This window comes from Ictidomys tridecemlineatus, chromosome 8 (genome assembly GCF_052094955.1).
Source record: "Ictidomys tridecemlineatus isolate mIctTri1 chromosome 8, mIctTri1.hap1, whole genome shotgun sequence".
Classification (NCBI taxonomy): domain Eukaryota; kingdom Metazoa; phylum Chordata; class Mammalia; order Rodentia; family Sciuridae; genus Ictidomys; species Ictidomys tridecemlineatus.
The window spans coordinates 126,281,633-126,304,506 of NC_135484.1; the positions used below are offsets into that span (position 1 = coordinate 126,281,633).

General features: G+C 40.2%; 1 protein-coding gene across 1 annotated transcript; it reads right to left on the reverse strand.

The window, feature by feature from the left end:
- Positions 1-800: 800 nt before the first annotated feature.
- On the reverse strand, positions 801-22,123 carry LOC106145423 (olfactory receptor 2B6). Its single transcript, XM_013365639.2, has 2 exons — positions 21,757-22,123; positions 801-1,378 (listed from the first exon to the last, which is right to left on the reverse strand). The coding sequence occupies exons 1-2, from the start codon at positions 22,121-22,123 to the stop codon at positions 801-803; spliced, it is 945 nt and encodes a 314-aa protein (XP_013221093.2).
- Between the last annotated feature and the right edge of the window lie 751 nt (positions 22,124-22,874).

Sequence of the window (22,874 nt, forward strand, 5' to 3'; positions counted from 1 at the left end):
GGCTTTGAGCACAGTATGTAAATATTCTGCCATTGAGCTATACTGGCAGCTCTCAAAACTCATTTTCTCTGTTTGTGTTAGTAAATGAAACAAATACACAAATATTGAACCCTGGAGCACTCTTACTCTGAAGTATACCCCCAGACCATTTTTATTTTAAGACAGGATATCCCTAAATTACAAAGGCTGGTCTTGAAGTTACAATTCTCATTTCCCAGTCTTCCAAATCACTGAGATTATAAATCTGTGCCACTACATGCTCTACAATGTATCTTCAAAGGAACAATGGTATTTACATAAATAAAGTTTGATCAACTTAAAAGAATGATGATTCTTTGAAAACATAGAGTTCTTCACACAGAAAGTCAAGATATAGCCATTCTGCTCACATAGACTTGGGATAAACTCCCAGAGAAATAAGAAAATATTTCTTGGGTAAAGGTGACAGGAAGCCCATTTGAAAATGGTAACATACTATTTTTGTAGAGTTTATATTGAACTAATGAACTTATAATTTGTATTGTTAATTTAACACACTTTATTATTTAAATATGTTAGTATTCAGCACAATTTCAGTATCTTTCTGAATGGAATTATTTTAATGTATTTTCAAAAATTGCTCATAATGTTATGTATTAGCTGAGCATAATTCTTGCCAAACATTATTATAAAGCACATAATAAATATTGCATATCTTGCAAGAAGAACATCTAACTCAGATTTATGATACTAGAATGAGTTATTAGAGAAATCCATATAAACCTACAGTGTTAAATAATTTCATTTCATGTTTACAACTGTCACTTGGGTCTGAAAATACTCCACATCACTTTGCCTAATGCCCCTTTCACATCTTTATTCCTTAGGGTATAGATGAAGGGATTGAGTGTAGGGGTCACTACTCCATAGAATAGAGCCATGAACTTAGACTGGTCTCTTGAGGTGGAAGAGGGAGGCTGAAGGTACATGCTAATGCCTGGACCATAAAATAAGAAAACTACAATTAGATGATAGGAACATGTCCCAAAGGCCTTTTTCCTTCCTTCAGAAGATTTGATTTTAAATAAGGCATGTCCAATACTAGCATATGAGGCAAAAATTAAACACAGAGGAACAACCACTATAAAAATGCCTACCGCAGAGAGTGTGAGCTCATTAGCCTCCTTTTTCCCACAGGCAGCCTTTATCAGAACTAGAATCTCACACAACAAGTGAGCCAGTTTATTGATGCCACACAGTGGCAATTTTAATTTAACAGAAGCTTCAGAGATTTCATAGGTCATCCCAGTCAGCCACAAGATGGATACTAATAGGATGCAGATGTGCTGATTCATGATGAAGGTGTAGTGTAGAGGTCTGCAGATGGCCACATAGCGATCTGCCTCAGTCTGGCTGGGCACAAAATCACAAGCCACTCAAGCAGGAACAAACTTTATTTCCAAAACTCCCGCCAATGCCACACACTCGGCCTTCTCCCGGGACACACTCCACCAACAGGAAATCTCTCCTCCAGAATTCCCTCCTACCACACTTCCCCAACCAATGGGAACTCTCCTGGAGTCCTGGGAGAGCTCCAAAGTAGCAGGCCTCTACAGACAGCAGGGGCCTAATCTCCAATTGAATGCACATCTTAACATAATCATTATCATCTCAATGGCTTGCTGGGGTCACCTTTCAACCAAAAATGTCATGCTTCATTCCTACTTGGCTATGGCTCTCAGCATCTCCCCCCTTCTGTTTAATTAAAAAACAAGCAATGTGGCTTAGGAACCGTGCCTGTTAGGTTGTCCAATACAACATATGTTCCTTATGTGTCATTGGATGAACTGACCTCTAGGCATCAGCCTCCTGTCTTAGGTTGGTACCACTTCAATTGGATCATACCCGTCACTGACTACTGGTCTGGCATACAGCCATACTTGTGGATAGGCCTATGCACCAGTGGGGGGGTGAGTGCTGGTAACAGGCCTTCCCTGGCCCCTGGGGCTCAGCCCCGAATTTCTTGTTCTGCATGTCAAAGTGGCCAGCTCACAGGGTCATGACGCAGGCTTGCGGTTTCATGTTTATCTGCCTCAGACATATGTGCCTTTTTGGGAGCATCTTGGCCTTCTTGGAGCTTCCTGATAAGGGACGGTCATGGTAACCCAAGAGTAGCAGGTGTTATTCCTCCCCTGTTTTGGCTAAATTTCCACTGCAGTTGTAGAAAGTATATAAGGGAACAAACTTGGATAATAAAGCGCACACATGCCTCCTCCTGGATGAAGAACCTTGGTGTCCTGTGATTTTTTTTTTTTTTTAATTCTTTAACCTCGACGTCCCTCGCCGGACTCGGTTCCTGAGGCCAGACGCAGCATCTGGAGGTCCTTACCGAGATTCGGAAGGCAGGGGGTAAGCGGACGAGGCTCACCTTCTAAGGGAGAAGGGAGAGGATTGGATCAAAGATAATTTAAAGAGAGAGGGTACGTACCATGGGTAACTCAACAGTGAAACTTCGTTTGGTCAACGAAGTTAAAGAACTGTTAAGCAAACAAGGAACAGGAATAAAAACCAAGACAACAACCAAATTCATTGAAGCTATAGCCCAGGCTTGTCCTTGGTTTCTGAAAGGAGGCTTTGTTAATAACAGTGATTGGGATTTGCAGAATCTCCAAAAGTTGTTGAGAGACCAGGGTCCGGATAGAGTCCCGATTGCTACTTTCTCTCTATGGAGATTGGTAAAGGATGCTCTTTTAACTGATAAAGTGAAGATTAAGGAGCAGCTTGCTGAATGCAAACAGGCCCTTAATCAGGTCCAGGAAGAGCAAATGGCAGAGTCCTTACCCCTTTCCCATTATTCTTTCACATCTCCTTCTTCATTCTTAGATCCACCCTAGCCGCTCTCAACCCTGCCTTCTCATCTTCCCCCTCCCTACCAGGCCCACAGAAAAGTCTTAACTGACCTTCTCCAGAATATTCACCATGGCTGATTTTAGGACTTTCAGCAAAAAGAATCTCTACTAAAAAGTTCAATATAGATAAAACTTTCTATTTTCATGTTGCCCTGTTTTACTTGGCTACTGTCTGGGAAAAATCAGCACTCCAGGCGATGGACACTCCCTTACTAGTTTTTCACAAAAATATGTAAACAAGGCCTCTGGCCTTGAGCTGGGCTTCACAGTGCTGACTACATTGCTAAGATAAGGGTGTTACTAACTGGGCTCCATGGTAACAGCTGGCAGGAGGAGGAACTGGAAAGGGAGATAGAGGAACTAGAGGATCAATTGAGGAAGTCAAGAGTTAAAGCACCTACGGCCCCGATCACTGTTATGCTCCCTCCTTATATCCCCGATTGGGACGAGGACAACATCAGAAGGCGGGGGGAGGGGGGGTGTTCAGTGGCAACCTAAGACAGCCCAAACTTTTCCAGTAATTGAAAACCTGGATGCCGATGAACAGCCAGCCAGAGTGCATGTTCCTTTAGCCTTTAAGGATGTTAAACAACTAGAGGAGGCAGTTACTAATTACAGACCCCACACCCCCTTTACATTGACTCTCCTGAGTCTTTCTCTGCCAATCAGCTGACACCTAGTGACTGGCAACAGCTTTGCAGGGCTGTGTTGTCCAGAGGGGATTTTATGTTGTGGAAAAGTGAAAATCAAGAGAGGTGTCGCAAGCTAGCCCGAGTGAATCAGGACACCGGCTTCCCACAGCGTAACCTTGAAATGTTAACAGGCTTGGGACAATATGCTATCATAAATCAACAAATTAATTATGATCCTGGGGTCTATTCTCAGATAGCTACAGCAGCCATTCAGGCTTGGAAGGCTCTACCTATTTCAAATGCTGAAGCAAAAATTTCAAAAATTGCTCAAGGACCCTCTGAGCCTTATCCTGACTTCATAGCCCGATTGATGCAGATAGCAGGAAAAATTTTCCCTAATTTGTAACAAGCCATGCCGGTCATTAAGCAACTGGCTTTTGAAAATGCAAACTCCTATTGCCAAAATGCTATTAAATCTACCAGAGCAAAGAGTGTTGATGACATGATTCGAGCTTGTAAGGATATTGATGGATCTCATATTACCGGACAGGTTCTGGCCGCTGCCCTCAAAACGGGAACAGGGGCCTGCCCTGGGCCCCGGAAGCCAAGGTGTACAGGGCAATCCAGGGACAGAATGGTGCCCCCCACGGACCAACCCCTTTCTATCTGTAGACTCCCAAGGGGAACGCCAGGAAGTGCAGGATGTACACGAGCTGCAACCGCAGGTCGCAGAGACAGAACAAGCTGCTACCGCAGTAAGATCTTGGCCGGGGCGGGGGGGGGGGAAATGCAGACAAAATTAAACAAAATGCAATCGGCTAGGAAAACTTGGGGAACTTTTGCCCCGAAAATGGGCAGCGGACTCCATGTTGTTTGCATCACCATGGTAACCATGGAGTGCCTGGCCAGAAGAGCGACTTCCTGGTCCCACCTCCCACACTTTTGCCGGCTTTCGATTGGTTCTTCCACAGTCACTCAGACAGGACTTCTAGTCCTACCTTTCAGCCACTAACCTGTACTGCTGTGTTTCAGATTTCTACCGGAGCTGCTCAGAGCCTGTAGTTTTAAAAAATGCCTACCTGTAAATGCTAACGAAAGATATCTTTTTCAGACAAAATTTAATTCCACAGGTTTCTATGTTACAGACCTAAATTTAAGTTAGTTCTAAGTTAAATAACCTGACTTTTTTCTATAGTTGTGTTGCTAAATAATGTTCTATTGATGAGAGATATCAAATATGCTTCTTTATATTTTACTTTTAATTTTGGAGGTTATGAGGATGCATTGGCTCGCCACAGGAACAAGCTGGCAAAGTTCCTGTGATGACCAAAAAATCCTTATTTTTATTGCTAACTATAAAAATAAAAATGTATACTCAAGGATCTTATTTCAGTTACATCAAGTGATGTCACATAGAAGAGTGCACTCCTAGTTAAAAATAAATTAAAATGGATCCTAATATTTTAAGACCACGTGGTTACATAAAGTTAATACAATTATAAGTTAAGTTCTTATTCTTTATATATATTTTTTAGATATTTAGATAACCTATATTTGTTAATCTATAAATTAATTAGCACATACCTAATTGATTAGTTAATATATAATTTGCCTAATTGTTTTTCTTCAACAGAAAACCCATAATTTATGTTTTATATTTACATTTATCAGATACTTTGTCTTTTCAGTTACAGATATTTAAGATAAATGTATTTACTATAAATTTGCTTTTAAGTGAAAATACAATCAAGTAGTTTCTAATTCTCAAGGTTACTGTTTAAACTCATAAGATGATAAATTATTATAATTATTTCTACAAAATATCTAAGGGTTTTAACTATATTTTCATTGATATTTCTTATCAAAGTATAATAATTTGTTTATAGATTCTGAGGTTTTCAGAAATTGTTCCAAAGTACAAAAAAAAAATTTTTTTTTAAAGAAAAAGATGCTTCAACAAAGAAAAAACACACATGGATCCTAAAATGAAGAAAGAAATCATATTTGGGTAAAACAAGGTCTTTATATTCATTTTCCTAAGTAAAAAAGATTTTTATATTGTTATCTAAACAGATGATGTAAAAAGTTAGAACAATTAAAAAAGAGATTTATATATACTAAACTGACTATAATTAATTTAAGGGTATTTCAGCTTATTTTCCTAATTTAACTATACTAATGTGAGCTAAAATTTTGTCCATATTTTGATATGATAAACACCTATTAAAATGTAAGTTTATTTCTTTAAAGAAAGATCCTTATTGTCTAATAATTCTTACTGTTTAAGATAAAGATTAATTTTGGTAAATAAATTCACATTGTTGATTAAACATTAAGTATATTGAACTACTAACTTAAACCCCTGTATGACCTTTTGAGAGGAGGCCCCTCACCCACCTCTCTGCAAAAACCTACTCCAGAAGCCTTGAAGGCACTTAGATTGATAGAGACAGCCTTATAATAAATGCAGGTAATGCAGGTGGATTACTCCCAGTCCTTGTTATTCATTGTTCTGCCATCAAAACTCACCCTGACTGGAGTCTTTTGGCAGACTGGTCCTATTTATTGGGTTCACTTACCTACATTCCCCTCTCGGGTCTTGATACCTTTCCATGATCTGGTAATACAATTAGTTTGGAAAGCAAAATATCTAGGAGATGCCTTGTTTGGGGAAACCTTTGATGTTCTCATATTACCATATAATCAAGACATTCTTTCTAAATTAAGACAGGAACATGATCTCTGGTGTCTCTTCTTCTGTAGTTTCATGGGACAGGTTACAATCACTACTCTAAAAGCAGGCTCCTTGAAAGTCTAAAAACATGTCCAATAATTTTCCCAGGGATCCTAAAAACGGATCCTCTCCCGGGGGCACAAACCGTCTTCACTGACAGGGCCAAAAATGGGTTTGCTGTTGTCTTGGATGGAACCCAGGTCATCCGCAAGAGAGTGGCCGATTGTTCAGCCCAAAAAGCGGAAGTTGAAGCCTTGATATTGGCCTTACAGACCTATAGCTCGGTGCCCCTGAATGTTTTCACAAACAGTCTCTATATCGCCAGGCTCGCCTCCGTGATTGAGACGGCACCTTATATAGGAAAACAATCTACTATCATGGATCAACTACAAACAGTACAGCTTCTTACATGAGCTAGGGCAGACTCCCTCTTCATAGGTCACATTAGAAGTCATTCCGGGCTTCCAGGCCCTCTGGCGGTGGGCAACACCATGGCAGACGCTGCCACACATGCCACTAACCATGTATATACAATAACTGAGTATAAGGCCCTACAGATTCATAATAAATTTTACCTAAACGCACAAACTTTGCGCTTCTGCTCAGGATGTTCCCAGGATCAAGCTTTAAAAATTGTCTCCCTATGCCCTACTTGTGCACCTTTTATCCATTCCCCTTCTCTGGGAGTCAACCCAAGAGGCCTTCAGCCAAATGACATCTGGCAAACTGATGTAACTCATATTCCTAGTTTTGGAAAGTTGTCCTTTGTACATGTCAGTATAGACACGTTTTCTGGGTTTATCTCTGCTACTTTACATTCAGGAGAAAAGGCTAAAGATGTGATACAGCACTATGTAAAGCCTTTTCCTTTATGGGAACCCTTCAATGCATAGAAACAGATAATGGCCCAGCTTATACTAGTCAAACCTTCCAAAAATTTTGCTCACAGTGGGATATTATGCACAAGACAGGAATCCCATATAACCCCCAAGGACAGGCCATTGTTGAACGGGCCCATCAACATCTTAAAACCTATTTGCAAAAAACAAAAGAGGGGGAGATATACCAAAGTTGTCAGGAACCACATGCACTGTTAAATATAACTCTGTTCACTTTAAATTTTTTGCTCACAGACGCTGAAGACCGTACAGCAGCGCAGTGTCACTTCTCCTCTCCCACCATGCAAAAGGCACAGATAAGGTAGAAGGATTTATCTACAGGAAAGTGGCAACCCCCTGCTCCACTCTTGGCTGGAGTGAGAGGAGCTGTATGTGTCTTCCCTCCAGGGACGGAAAAACCCATTTGGGTCCTGGAACGCTGTAAGAGACCGGTGGACATAGACTTGGGAAGGAGTGATGACCCTGGAACTTAAGGTTAGGCCATTTTCATTTCTCCAAAGGAGTGACAGAATGAGTTTTGCGGATTGGATCTTCCTTATAACAGTCCTGGTATGCAGGCCTGTGGATGCAGGAATGGGTCCCCCACCAGGTAATATCTATCAACATCTTTTTTGGGACCCCCTGCGAGTGCAGGGGAAGGATTTGGAATCAGGCCCCCAGTAGCTGGATTCAGAAGGCCGATTGTGTAACCAAGGTAGCCTACCTCCGGGCTGAAGTTCATCAACAAATTGGGGGATTTCACCTCACTAAGTGGGTATGCATGAACAAACCAAAGATTAACCTCCCTGGTCCTGAAAAAACCTTCAGTAACTGCTCCACAACTTGCACTTATACTTCAGCAGTTCATGTCTCTTGCTATGAGACGGCCTCGATTTGTGTACACAAGGGATGACAGTATTTTGAGGCCAGATTGACCAAGACCCGGTTGGGGGAGGGGGTGGGAGTGACTTTTCACTTCACTCTGTTTCTTTTCGGCCAAGGGGGAGTTGAATCTAAACTCCGGTTGGCTGGGTGCCAGGGTCAAGTCGGCAAGTCCTCCTGTTGGCCCACTGAAGCCCCCACAGGGATCTCTGATGGGAGGGCACGGATTCTGTTAAACATCTTCAAATAATCAGGCTCTTGAAACCACAGGTCCCTGACCTCATATACAACCCCTTGGTGCTGCCTAAGTCCCAGCTCCCAGATCTGGATGCCAACACGTGGAATATTTTAAAAACCACCCTTTTCTTACTTAACAACTCTGATCCCACGCTTGCTAGTGACTACTGGCTCTGCTTGACAACAGGGGAGGTCATGCCCGTGGCGGTTCCTATCAATGCCACCATATCTGATGATGAGACCTGCCAGCCCGGACTGCCTTTCAAGGTCCAACCTATGGGCATTTTTACAGAATGTCTCCTGGGTATGATGCAAAACAACACCTATGATGTTGATGTTGGAGTGACTTCCTTTGGAAACTGGTCAATCTCAATAACCAAGAACTATTCCTCACCCACTCCAGCCCTCTTCTCCCCTAATAGCACTGTTTTTATGTGTGGTGGAAACTCTGCCTTCCCCCAACTCCCTGCCAACTGGACAGGTGGTGGTGTTCTCACCCTGCTCCTCCCTGACATAACCATTGTCCCTGGGGATGAGCCCCTGCCCATCCCCAGCCTAGAGACTCTAGTGAGAAGACACAGGTGAGCTATACAGGCTCTACTGCTACTCGCCACACTTGGGATAACAGCTGTTGTAGGTACAGGCATGGCGGTGCTGGGTGCAGCAATACATTCTTCTCGCCGCCTATCTCAGCAGCTTATAGATGATGTGCAGACCTTATCTGGCACTATTGGGGACCTACAAGACCAAATTAATTTTTTGGCAGAAGTGGTCCTCCAAAATAGGCGAGGCCTAGACTTACTGACTGCCAATCAGTGGGGAATCTGTTTAGCCTTAGGAGAAAGGTGCTGCTTCTATGCCAATAAATCGAGCATAGTTCGCACTAAAATCAAGGAGCTTCAAGAAGACCTAGAGAAAAGGAGAAAAAACTTATTCGAGAACGCTCTTTGGACTGGGATGAATGGGTTCCTTTCCTACCTTCTTCCCCTCCTGGGACCCTTACTGAGTCTTCTTTTGATTGCAACCTTGGGAACTTGTGTTGCAAATAGGATAACTCAATTCATTAAGGACCAGATTAACATTTTAACCTCCAAGCCAATACAGGTTCACTATCAACGCCTGAAGATGGATGACTCCACCCAAGAAGTGTACTTACGACCCATCCGGAGATGAGATGTAACTGGACAAGAGCCAATACCCGAGCCCTCCTATGTGCCTGCTTTTGCCCAGGTCCCTAATTACCCTGCCGGCTTGGTGCCGTCATCCCAGACCCTTACGTTCAGAAAGCTCCCTGGTCATAGCTATCCCACTGGCAGAGATGATGACTGGGATCTGCAGTTATGTCCTGCTGGCCATGACACCCTAACTGAAAAGTGTCCCTTTATGTAGGACAAGAGCAGATCTTGTAGTACCCAGTGACGGGCAACTTTCATGCTTGCACTGCAACCTAAGCCAGGGGAATGGGGCCTCCCCAGAGACGGGTAAGCAGTGCAGGGCGGTGGATGACCTAAGACAGGGGCTACTTGATTCCCTTTGACATGCAAAAAACAAAAGAGGGGGACTTGCTGGTAACAGGCCTTCCCTGGCCCCTGGGGCTCAGCCCCGAATTTCTTGTTCTGCATGTCAAAGTGGCCAGCTCACAGGGTCATGACGCAGGCTTGCGGTTTCATGTTTATCTGCCTCAGACATATGTGCCTTTTTGGGAACATCTTGGCCTTCTCGGAGCTTCCTGATAAGGGACGGTCATGGTAACCCAAGAGTAGCAGGTGTTATTCCTCCCCTGTTTTGGCTAAATTTCCACTGCAGTTATAGAAAGTATATAAGAGAACAAACTTGGATAATAAAGTGCACACATGCCTCCTCCTGGATGAAGAACCTTGGTGTCCTGTGATTTTTTTTTTTTTATTCTTTAACCTTGACGTCCCTCGCCAGACTCGGTTCCTGAGGCCGGACGCAGCAGGTGAGGTTCTTTGCCTCACCTCTGTTGGCACCCAAATTTGGTCTTGGTGCCAGTGGGGGGTGAGGTTCTTTGCCTCACCTCTGTTTGCACCCAAATTTGGTCTTGGTGCCAGTGGGGGGTGAGGTTCTTTGCCTCACCTCTGTTAGCCCCCAAATTTTAGACCATCACTAGCAGAAGGGATGAGGATACAGAAATGCCACGACACCAAGCCAATTGATAGCTCCTTTGGAAAAATTGTATCACTGGTGACACCATCAGCAAAGATACACCAGCACTACCACAATTTGCTGCACCAACAGATAGTTCACAATGCATACAAGTGATACATAGTCCAGGAAAGTTCTACAAGCAGTTCAAAGCTGAGTAATCTATCAATATGTTTATTTCCTCCCAGTAAATTGACTCCTTGATTGAGCATTACTTGCTGAGTTATTATTCATTGATGCATCAGTTTATATAGTTTACTGTAATAGCTATCGAAGAAGCTGTAGTTTGGTTTCATCTTTTGTTGAGAGCCACAGCCGAAGGGGCCCCAGCAAACTTCCAGCTGCCGTCTGATGATTGGCTCACAGCAGCCCCAGCAACATCTAGCTGATTGGCTCCTCTGTGGTGATGCTCATTGGAGATGCTCATTGAGCTGTTCCCTGCCCTTTCAGACTGCCAGCTGATGATTGGCTCACAGCGACCCCAGCAACATCTAGCTGATTGGCTCCTCTGCGGTGATGCTCATTGGGCTGTTTCCCAGCCCTTTCAGACCACAGAGCTGCTCATTGGGGGACGTTTTTGGCTCCACCCACGTGACCCAGCCAATCGGCCTCAAGAGCAGGAGGATTGTGGGAGGTGGTGAGGCTTGTGGTTCAGGGAGAGGCTTGTGGGAAGCCCATGGTGGCAGTTGGCCTCTGAGGGTTTTTCCTGAGGAGCTGTTTTGTTTGGCATGTGTGGTTCTAAAAATAAAGTTTGTTTCTTTTGACAAGTGACTCCTGAATTGTGCCCAGCCAGACTGTGGCATTTGGTGGGCCACACAGGGAACAACTGAGGGTAAGCGATAAGGTAAACTGCTCCCCCCTGAGGGCAGGACAAGAGGATGGGTAGCCATTTTAAGATTATTATTGTGTTTTGCTTCACTTTTGTTTTAATTTGCCTGTCCCTGGAGATGTGGAAGAAAAACTGCTCACATCTGAGGAACAGAAAGGGAGAAAAGATGGATGGACATTTCAGGAGGCTATAATAATGATTTGTGTTGTTCCAATTTTGTTTCACTCTGTTTCAGTTTTGTTAGGCGTTATCTTGTTGGATTGTAATATAGTAGAAATATGGGATCAGAAATTAGTAGAAAACAAACTGAAAGAGTGTTAAGTAAAAAGTTATTCTTAAAAGTGTTAAGTAAAAGGGTTATTTTAAGTTTATCTTTGGGGAATATATACCCCTCCCCAATTATACACCAAGCCAATTGACGGCTCCTTTTGGAAAAATTGTACCACCGATGACACCATCAGCAAAAATACCCCACACTACTATAAGCCGCTGCACCAACAGATAGTTCACAATGCATACAGGTGAGTTCACAATGCATACAAGTGATACATAGTCCAGGCAAATTCTGCAAGCAGTTCAGTGATGGCTATTGCAGAAGCTGTAGATTGGTTTTTTCTTTGTCTTCACCAGGACTGGGATGAAGATAGGAATTCTGGCAATGATGGCTAAAGAAAAAATTATGTAACATTCCAGAAGGCACTAAAAGAAAACAATTTTCTTAACAATTTACATTGTCTTGAAGAGAATTATTAAAAATAATGAAAAGGAAAGGTGAAAGTAAACAAACAGATCTGTTAAACTCCTTTTTTGTTAATATATTAAAACAACCCTCAACAGCTGTTTACCCAATTTAAATTAAACCATTTAAATCACATAAATAAAAAAAATATTTGGATCCATTTTTTTTATGAGCGCTCATCATATATGATATATGGACATACATACATTCAAACATATAACACAAAACACAAGTGTGCACACATAATACATACAACACATAACATAATAGTAAAGGCCTTATACCTTTTTACAGGTGAAATCTCCATTGCAATGTTTAAAATCTCTATAGTCAAAAATAGAACTGATCAACAAAATATTAACCTAGGTCTGTATGAGCTCAAAAAACAAAACAGAACTTTATGATATAGGAAATGGCAATAATAAAATAGATATTGAAAAAAGCATCCTGGTTCTGTTGCAGATGTAAGGATAGCCAAATTGGAGTTTTGGATATCAGCTGTTATGGATTTGAGCCAAATCATCTTCTTTTTGGTCTATAGAAATTGCTTTAGATAATCCCTCTGGAATCCAAATCGGCTGCTGTTCTCCCTGTGGAAACACATAAACAGACCCCTTACTCCAGACAATCACTGGGTCAGGACCTTAGTTAATCTCTCTGTAATCCAAATCGGCTGCTGTTCTCCCTGTGGAAACACACAAACAGACCCCAGACTCCAGACAATTACTGGGTCAGGACCTTTCCATTGTCCTGTTAAAATATCCTTCCAAAGTACCTTGGGCTTATGCACATTTTTTGGACACATATGCCTTTTCACAGCACTAAGTCCTGATGAATCCAAATTTAAAAAGTTTAGAGTAAAAAGGGTTATTTTAAGTTTATCTTTGGGGGACATATACCCCTTCCCAATTCCGTCTTTTTGCTTTAATAAGTACATTTTAATAGTTTGATGAGCTCTTTCAACTATGCCTTGTCCCTGTGGATTGTATGGGATTCCTGTTATATGAGTAATGCCAAATGATGAGCAAAATTGTTTAAAAGAGGTAGAAGTATAACCAGGGGCATTATCTGTTTTTAACTGTTTTGGAACGCACACAGTGGCAAAATTTTGTAAGCAATGAGCTATAACATCTTTAGTTTTTTCTCTGGCATGAAGGGAGTCCATCAAAAATCCGGAAGAAGTATCAATTGTAACATGCAAATATTTTAATTTTCCAAATTCTAGCAAGTGTGTGACATCCATGTGCCAAATATGGTTAGGTATCAATCCTCTAGGATTGACTCCAAGATTAACTTGTGGTAAAAAGGTCACACAATTTTGACATTGTTTTATTATTTGTCTAGCTTGTTCCTTAGTTATTTTAAAATGCTTTTGTAAAGTATTAGCATTGACATGGAACCGTTTATGAAAATTTATAGCCTCTTCTAGTGTAGAGAAAATATGTATGTCATGTGTAGTTTTATCTGCTAAATCATTGCCCAAACTAAGGGCTCCAGGCAATCCTGTATGAGCCCTGATATGTACTATAAAGAGTGGATCTTTTGTGTCCCAGATTAGACTTTGTATAGTGGAAAACAAAGAGAAAACAGTAGAGGAAGGGTAAATCCTACCAGCATCTTCAAGGGATACTATAGCATTAACTATATACTGACTATCTGAAAATAAATTAAATACAGAATCTTTAAACATCACAAAAGCTTATAATACTGCATTAAGTTCTACCTTTTGAGCTGATTGTTTGGGTACTAAAAATGTAAAAGTTTGATCAGGTGTAAATATTGCTGCTATACCATTATTTGACCCATCAGTTAATATATTTGGAGCATTCATGATAGGGGTTTTTCTTGTCATTTTTGGAAAAATTACAGGATGCAATGACCAAAAAGACAATAAAGAATTAAATGGTAAGTGATTATGAAATGAAATATTAGATTTACACATGATTATTGCCCCAGTATTTAACTCATTAGCTAACTCATCCATTTGATCCATAGTATATGGAGTAATAATTTTATTGGGAGAAATTCCAAACACTCCCTTTTCTGGTTTTATTCCTTTGAGTATTAATTGTCCTATGGCCTCAGGATACCTAGTAAGAATAGTGTTAGGAGAATAAGATAAATGTCTCCATAATAATGGACCTTCTTGCCCAAATACTACTGTAGGAATATTTTTTGTTGGTAGTACAATAAATAATAAAGGCAAACTTACATAAATTCTATCCAAATGCATATTTTCCACATATGTTTCAACGATTTTTAATGCCTTTCTTGTTTCAGACATTAACATTTGTGGTGAATTTGGATCTGATTGACCTTTTATGATATCAAATAAAGGTCCCAACTCTTCTGTTGGTATACCTAGATAAGGCCTTATCCAATTTATGTCTCCTAATAACTTTTGAAAGTCATTAAGTGATTTGAGTTATCTACACTTATTTGAATTCTTGGTGGACAGATCATGGTTGAGGATAATAGAACTCCTAAATAATTAATTGGAAAATTTTATTGTACTTTATCTTTTGCTATCTCTAGATTATAATTTTTTAATAAGTTTGTAAGTGTGGCATGACATTCTAGCAATGTGTTTTTATGTTTGTGTGATAATAATACATCATTCATATAGTGAAATATTTGTAGTTCAGGATTTTGATTTCTAAGTGGCTGGATTACTTTGTTAACATAAATTTGACACATAGTTGGGCTTTTAGCCATCCCTTGAGGGAGTACTTTCCATTCATATCTCTGATCAGGACCTTCATGATTCAGTGCAGGGATAGTAAATGCAAAACTTGGACTATCCTCAGGATGAATTGGAATTGAAAAAAAAAACAATCTTTAATATCTATAGCTAAAACGTACCAGGATTTTGCAAAGCAGACAATTGAGGAATCCCCGATTGAGCAGGTCCCATAATAACCATATCATTATTAATGGCTCTTAAATCTTGCAATAATCTCCATTTCCCAGATTTCTTTTTGATGACAAAAATGGGAGTATTATGGGGAGATACAGAAGGTTGTATATGTCCTTCCACTAATTGTTTTTTGACCAGATTATGGGCTGCTTGTATCTTTTCTTTAGTCAGGGCCTACTGAGGAACACATACTGGTCTTTCTGATTTCCAAGTAATTTTTATTGTCTCAGTGGCCCTCTGTGAAAATCCAACCCATGTCTGTCTGTTCCTTGATGTATTTGTATTGGTGCTGCTATACCTTGTTCTTGTTTTTCTAATCTTTTTCCTTTGCTAAAACCTTGTCTTTTCATAATAGTGTGTGCATTTTTGTTGATGTTATTTGTTAATGTCAAACCTAATTGATCTAGTACATCTCATCCCCATAAACTTACGGAAAGATGATCCAATACATATGGCTGTATAGTTCCTTCACATCCTTCAGGATCCTTCCAATATAATAGCATTGCACTACTATGGGGATTAGTTGCCACTCCTAGGCCTCGAAGTGTTTGAGTGGCTTGTTGTAATGGCCAATGTTTTGGCCATTCTTGATGAGAGATGATGCTAAGGTCTGCACCTGTATCCAGTATCCCATTAAATTCATGTCCTTGAGTATTTAGTTTTAGCATGGGGCGAGACTCTAAATTTAAAGAAAGCATAGCCCAATCTACACCTATGGAACCTAATCCCTTGGAACCTCTTTCTACAGAATGACTTGAAAATTTATCATGTAGTCTTGGTATTATTAGTAACTGTGCTATTCTATCTCCTGGTGAAATTATTGATATACCCTTTTGAGAACTGGCTATAATTTTTATTTCACCTTCATAATTGGGAACAATTACCCCAGGACTTATCATAAGACCTTTTAGTGTAGAAGAACTGTGTCCCAATAGTAAGCCTACTGTTCCTTGGGGAAGAGGTCCTTTTACTCCCGGGGAATGATTGGAACTTCCATCTCTGGAGTTAGTACTGCTCTGGCGAGGTGCAGATATCCAATCCTGTGCTCCCTCTGGTTTGTCTGATGAGGGATTTAATGGATAATGTGTCCTGGGCACTACCATGATGGTGTTGCTGGGTTCTTGCATTGCCCCGTATATTTGTGGTTGTGGGCCCTGGAGCATTGGGCCCTTCAATCCGTTTTAGGCAATGGAGCCTGATGCCTTTCTTCACGATATCGTGGATAAACATCTGTTCCTTGTCCATTTTTTTGACAACAGAATACCCTCTATGGTGGTTTGAGAATGACATTCATTAGCCCAATGTCTCCCTCTACAGCAAATACCTGGTATTCTATTTTTTTTATACCTAGTTTTGTTAAACCCTTTCCTATGCAGCAATTCCTTTTCAAATATCCTGTTTGTTCACAATTGTAGCATGTTCTTGGCTTGGCATCTAAAGCCTGTGGTATTGCAGATGCTAAGACTTGTTTTTGTTCATTAATGTCTCTACATAATTTAATATATGTGTTTAAATCTTCATTTTTCCATGGTCTAATAACCTCTCTGCAGCAACAATTTGCTTGGTCATAAGCCAGTTGTTTTATTAATGGCATTGCTTGTTCTGTATCCCCAAAAACTCTGGTAGCTGTTTGAATCAGCCTATCTACAAATTCAGCGTAAGGGTCATCAGCTCTCTGTTTCACCTTAGATAATTGACCTTGTAAATATCCATGTCCCTGTAAAGTCTTCCATATCCTAATTGCATCTGCAGCAATTTGTGCATATATAGTAGTATCATATTCAATTTGTTGTCATTGACCCTCATAAGGTTCTTTTCCTAACAACATATCTAGATTTCTTTGAGAGTAACCAGCTGATGCATTTCCCCTAGCTGTCTCCATGCAAAATTCCTCATTTGCAACATTCCATAACAAATATTGTCCTCCATTTAGCACAAATTTACACATGCTAGCCTGCCGCAGTCTAGCTGGGCACAAAATCATGAGCCACAACACACCTTGTAAATTCAAACAGCAACTATTTATTCTCAAACTCTCACCAGCATTCTACACGCACGTTCTGGGAAAATCCACACCTCCACTGGGCTCTGCATCCCAAAGTACTCTCTGAATCCCGTGAGAACTCAACGGGAACTCAAGGAGCAGACACCTGGAGGCAGCAGGATACACCCTATTCCCACCAGGATACACCTTAAACCTGGAACCGCCCTAAACCTGAATCACGCTAAACCCCAATCTGCCCTAAACCCTGATCCACCCTAAACCTGGATCCGCCCTAAACCTGGATCTGCCCTAAACCCTGATCCACCCTAAACCTGGATCTGCCCTAAACCCGGATCTGCCCTGGTCCTTGAGCAGGGTCACCTTACTCAAACATTCATACAATGTCACTGCAAATGACCTGGGTCCAAGGCAAGCCCATTTCAACAATGGAGAGTCCTCCCTCTAAGCAAAATGGGGTAGGCTGACAAGGAAATTGCCATGCATCATTCTTACTTAGCTATGGCTATCAGCACCTCCCCTCTTCTGATTAATTAAACAACAAGCAATGTGGCTTAGGGACCGTGCCTGGTAGGTTGTCCAATTCAACATATGGTTCTTACCCATCATTGGATGAACTGACCTCTAGGCATCAGCCTCCCATCTTAGGTTGATACCACTGCAAGTGGATCATACCTGTCACTGACTACTGGTCCAGCATACAGCCATACTTGTGGATAGACCTATGCACCAGTGGGGGGGTGAGGTTCTTTGCCTCACCTCTGTTCACCCCCAAATTTTGCCTTGGTGCCAGTGTGTGGGGGGGTGAGTTCCTTTGCCTCACCTCTCTTGGTCCCCAAATTTTAGACCATCACTAGCAGAAGGAAGGACAATACAGAAATGCCACGACACCAAGCCAATTCACGGCTCCTTTGGAAAAATTGTATCACTGGTGACACCATTAGCAAAGATATGCCAGCACTACCACAATTCGCTGCACTAATAGATAGTTCACAATGTATACAAGTGATACATAGTCCAGGAAAGTTCTGTAAGTAGTTCAAAGTGGAGTAGTCTTTCAATATGTCCATTTCCTCCCAAAGTAAATTGACTCCTTGATTGAGCATTACTTGTTGAGTTATATTCATTGATGCATCAGTTTTTACAGTTTACTGTTATAGCTATAATAGAAGCTGTAGTTTGGTTTTTTCTTTGTCTTCACCAGCACTGGGATGAAGATAGGAATTCTGGCAATGATGTTGAAGAGACATTATCCTGAACAGAATTATTAAATATAATGAAAAGGAAAGGTTGTAAGTAAGTTCTCCCTGTGGAAACACACAAACAGAACCCCAACTCCAGCAATCACTGGGTCAGGACCTTTCCATTGTCCTGTTATACTATCTTTCCAAAGTACCTTAGGCTTATGTACATTTTTTGGATACATATGTCTTTCCACAGCACTAAGTCCTGATTAATCCAAATTTAAAAGTGTAGAGTAAAAAGAGTTATTTTAAGTTTATCTTTGGGGGATATATACCCCTTTCCAATTCCCCCTTTTTGCTTTCATAAGTACATTTTAATTCTATCTTGAATGTCTGTATCTAATAGTTGTCTTAGCTTTTTGTATTTTTTATCTGAAATACCTTTACTTGACAATTTCAACCATTTTCTATCTTACTTTTATCTTCTAGTTTTTTCCCCCTAATGTTTGTACATTCACCTTTAATTGGTTTTTTCCTCTTAGTTTTATCTTATTTCCTATTTTGTGGGTTTAAAATTCTTGTCTTCCTACATCTTTTTTATCTTCTTACATCTTTTCTATCTTTTTTTTCTTTTTAACTTTCTATACTTCTGTCTTTAACGTTTTTCACTTCAAATTTTTAATCTTCTTTAAGTATCTTTTATCCTATTATCTTCCCATTTTCATGTTTTTTTAAGTAATGCTTTTAAGATTAACTAGGCTTTGAATGATGCAATCTTTCCTCCGCCATGAAGGCATCTTAACCACCTTTAATTTAACCTTTTAAAGCCTTCCAATAATCATCTATACTGTACTTTTAAATGTACTTTTTCACCACCTACAGCTTCACTCTTTTAAAGGAGGCTTACATTCTATTTAAATCACTTAATGTTAGTTTACATGGCTGCCCTTTAACTAAAGGCTTTTTTTTACTCCATTAAGAAGCTTTGTCTCAATCTGCCATGTACAAATACCTTTTTTTCTTTCTTCTTTTCTCAAGCTTTTAAAGTAAGTCGAGTTTCCTCAAAATCTTTTAAAATGGCATTTTACAACTTTTTACTTTACCACAGAGATTATTTCATCTAGAAACATTTATTTTTCCTTTAACCTTTTATATCAAAATATATTTCCACATCTTGAATCTTTTTATATCCTTTTTTAACCATTAACCCTTTTTATAAATTCACATTCTGAAACAACTCTTATAAAATTTCTGATTTAAACAAATTACTCCACTTTAATAAGATGAAATACTTTCATGTTTTTCTATGGTACTATAATACTATAATTGAAACCCAACTGAAACTTCTTATACTCTTTGTATATAAACTACACCTGATAGAATCTGAACACTTAGTAACCTTGTTTCAGCAAAGACACAGACCAAAGCAATATTAAACTTTTTTTTTCATTTATCAATTTATGAAAACACACATAATGTTTAAATATATTACCTTATGTAACTTAATAAGTAGAGAGTACTTGATTTTACATTTAGTGGTTGATATTTTAACACTTTATCTTTGTAAATTAATCAGATGTCTGTAAAAACCAAGATCTTAGACAAGTGTAGTAAACAGAACTAGTCATCTCTTTCTTGTTGAAGAAAAATTCTTCTACAGGATACCGTGATGGTCTCATTGATACACTTAATAAGTCATCTTTAAAAAGCCATGGGCTACATTTTTGTACTATATTAACATACGTCCTAACTGTTCTTGGTTTTACTGGGGTGCCTCCTTCCTCTTACAATTTCTCTTCCTCAGGTGCAAACAACTTCAAACCTTGAGTCAACCATTTTCCCCAGTTTGCCTGAGAAATTTATAGCAACAGGCAACTTGAACTAAAAACAAAATAAATCAAAACAAGAACATATTGTTTTTTGAAATGCTCACCCATTCTTTCTCTCTTCCTCAAGGGTGAGAATTTTCACTTACCTCCAAGCTTCAGATGTTCCTCGTATGGGCCACCAAATGCCACAGTCTATCTGGGCACAAAATCACGAGCCACCACACACCATGTAGATTCAAACAGCAACTCTTTATTCTCGAACTCTCATCGGCACTCTACACGCACGTTCTGGGGAAAATACACCGGCACTCTACACGCATGTTCTGGGAAAATCCACACTTCCACTGGGCTCTGCATCCCCAAATACTCTCTGAATCCCTGGAGAACTCAATGGGAACTCAAGGAGTGGGCACCTGGAGGCAGCAGGATATGCCCTATTCCCAGAAGGATACACCTTAAACCCGGATCGCCCTAAACCCCGATCTGCCCTAAATCCTGGTCTGCCCTAAACCCGGATCCGCCTTGTTCCTTGAGCAGGGTCACCTTACTCAAACATTCATGCAATGTTACTGCAAATGACCTGGGTCCAACGCAAGCCCATTTCCACAATGGAGGGTCCTCCCTCTAAGCAACATGGGGTAGGCTGACACGGAAATTGCCATGCGTCATTCTTACTTAGCTATGGCTCTCAGCACTAGCCCAATATGCTGGTGTCATGTCCAAGTTTGTAATGGATTCGACCATGCTTACGGTGAAGAGTGCTTGGGGCTCATAGGTTGTTGCAGCCTCCTTTAACTGCTTTACTGTTTTGAAATCTAGAGCATGGTGAATTCGCTGCCTTCCTGCCTGCTCAAGTACAGGGCATGCTAATCTTTGAGGTCCTGTCCCAGGATTCCATCTATCAACTACGGGGGTTGAGGGCCACTCAGCTGTCTCCATAGGTGGAGCTCTTGGTTGAATTACGCCCTCTGGTGATAGAATGGAGTTAGTAGAAGCCTCCTGTTGTAGCTTCCCCCTGATAGCTATTTCTCCTCTAAGCTTTCTTCCTTCAAATTTTCTTCCTCTATCTGACTAGCTGGAGAGACCTTCTCTCTTGCTTGATCTAACATGTTTTCTACCATAGTCTGGACCTCTAACAATTTACTTAACACTCTTTTGGTTTGTTTTTTACTAATTTCTAATCTACTATAAAGATAACTCAACCCAATAAGATAACACAAAACAAAACAAAAACAGAATGAAACAAAAATGGAACAAAAAATCATTGTATCAATTTTCTCTTTCTCAGGGCTGAACAACTTCAAACATTGAGCCAACCATTTTTCCCAGTTTGCCTGAGAAATTTTTAGGGATAGGCAGCTTGAAACAAAAACAAAATAAATCAAAACCAGAACACATTGTTTTTTTTAAATGGTCACCCATTCTCTCCCCTTCCCTCAGGGTGAGCAATTTCACTTACCTCTGAGCTTCAGGCATTCCCCATACGGGCCGCCAAATGCTGCAGTCTGGCTGGGCACAAAATCACGAACCATTCAAGCAGGAACAAACTTTATTTCCAGAACTCCCACCAATGCCATGCATGCGTTCTTCTCCCGGGACATACTCCACCAACAGGAAATCCCTCCTCTGGAATTTCCTCCTACAGAACTTCCCCAACCAATGGAAACTCTCCTGGAGTCCTGGGAGAGCTCCAAAGTAGCCGGCCTTGGCAGACAGCAGGGGTCTAATCTCCAATTGAATGCACATCTTAACATAATCATTATCATCTCAATGGCTTGCAGGGGTCACATTTCAACTAAAAATGCCATGCATCATTCCTACTTGGCTATGGCTCTCAGCAGGGATCAAAAGACATGAGAGCCAAGAGCAGACATTCTGTGCTCCCCATTATGCTAAAGAAATAAAGTTGAACTATACACCCCAAATAACTGATGGTATTCTTAGAAGTTCCCAAGTTAAGCAGCATATGAGGCACAATGCTTGTGGTGTAACACATGTCTAAGAAGGAGAAGTTGGTGAGAAAGAAATACATGGGGCTGTGTAGATGAGTGTCTAACTTGGATACCAGAATGATGGTAATGTTTCCAATCATGGCCATTGGGTATGTTGTGAGAAGAATAATGAATAAAGAAAGTTCTAACCAAGGGCAGTGAACAAAGCCTAGTAGAATGAACTCTTCATGGTGACTTTTGTTAATCAGTGCCATCCTCTTTAGTTCATTTCACATATAGTATGGTAGCAAAAAGTCAGAGTTACAAGAAATGGCGAACTATAATTATGCATTAGACATTCAATCATGGAAGATATTTGTGCAATAAGTTGTGGGAGAAATAATATAAATGTTCAGGCAAAAGTGGAACCCATTATTTTTTCATAAAACTAAGTTAAAGACAGTTACCTTTAACAAGTAAACTAGTCCTTCTAAAACTGAACATTCTGAGAACTGAAAAAAAAACTATCTTCTTGGGTTTTGATGAGGATAAATTAGAAAAATAAGTTACTGTGATTTGGCAACCTCCAACATAAAGGTTTTATAATTTTATCTTGCATAGAAATCAACTGAATAAGCTATAAAAATGAAATGTTGTGTTAGTAGATGTGACATGATGCTGAGGAATCACATGATTCATTTTCAGGAGTACTGCTGCAACTTGTTACTGAAATATTAAAAAGAAAGTATTAAGCTATCCATAATAAAAGAAGGAGGAGAAAACCTGGAGCTATAAGAACCATCAGGGTAGACTTGTCCACCTTTGTACACAACTGATTATACCACAGTGAATCTCACAATCATGTATATCCACAAGACAGAAAAAAGAGAAGAAAACTAAAAGTAAATAGCAGATAGATTACTAGAGTAAAGAGACCAGCGTGAGAGAGGAGGGGAGGGAAATAGAAAATACTAGGGACAAGAGCAAATTATATTCTATGCCTTTATAATTATGTCAAAATAATAC

Coding starts and splice junctions, on each gene's coding strand:
- LOC106145423 (XM_013365639.2), bottom strand. CDS start 22,123: ATGGCACTGATTAACAAAAGTCACCATGAAGAGTTCATTCTACTAGGC. Junction 1,379..21,756: donor TCTCATGTCTTTTGATCCCT/GCTGAGAGCCAT, acceptor AGACTGAGGCAG/ATCGCTATGTGGCCATCTGC.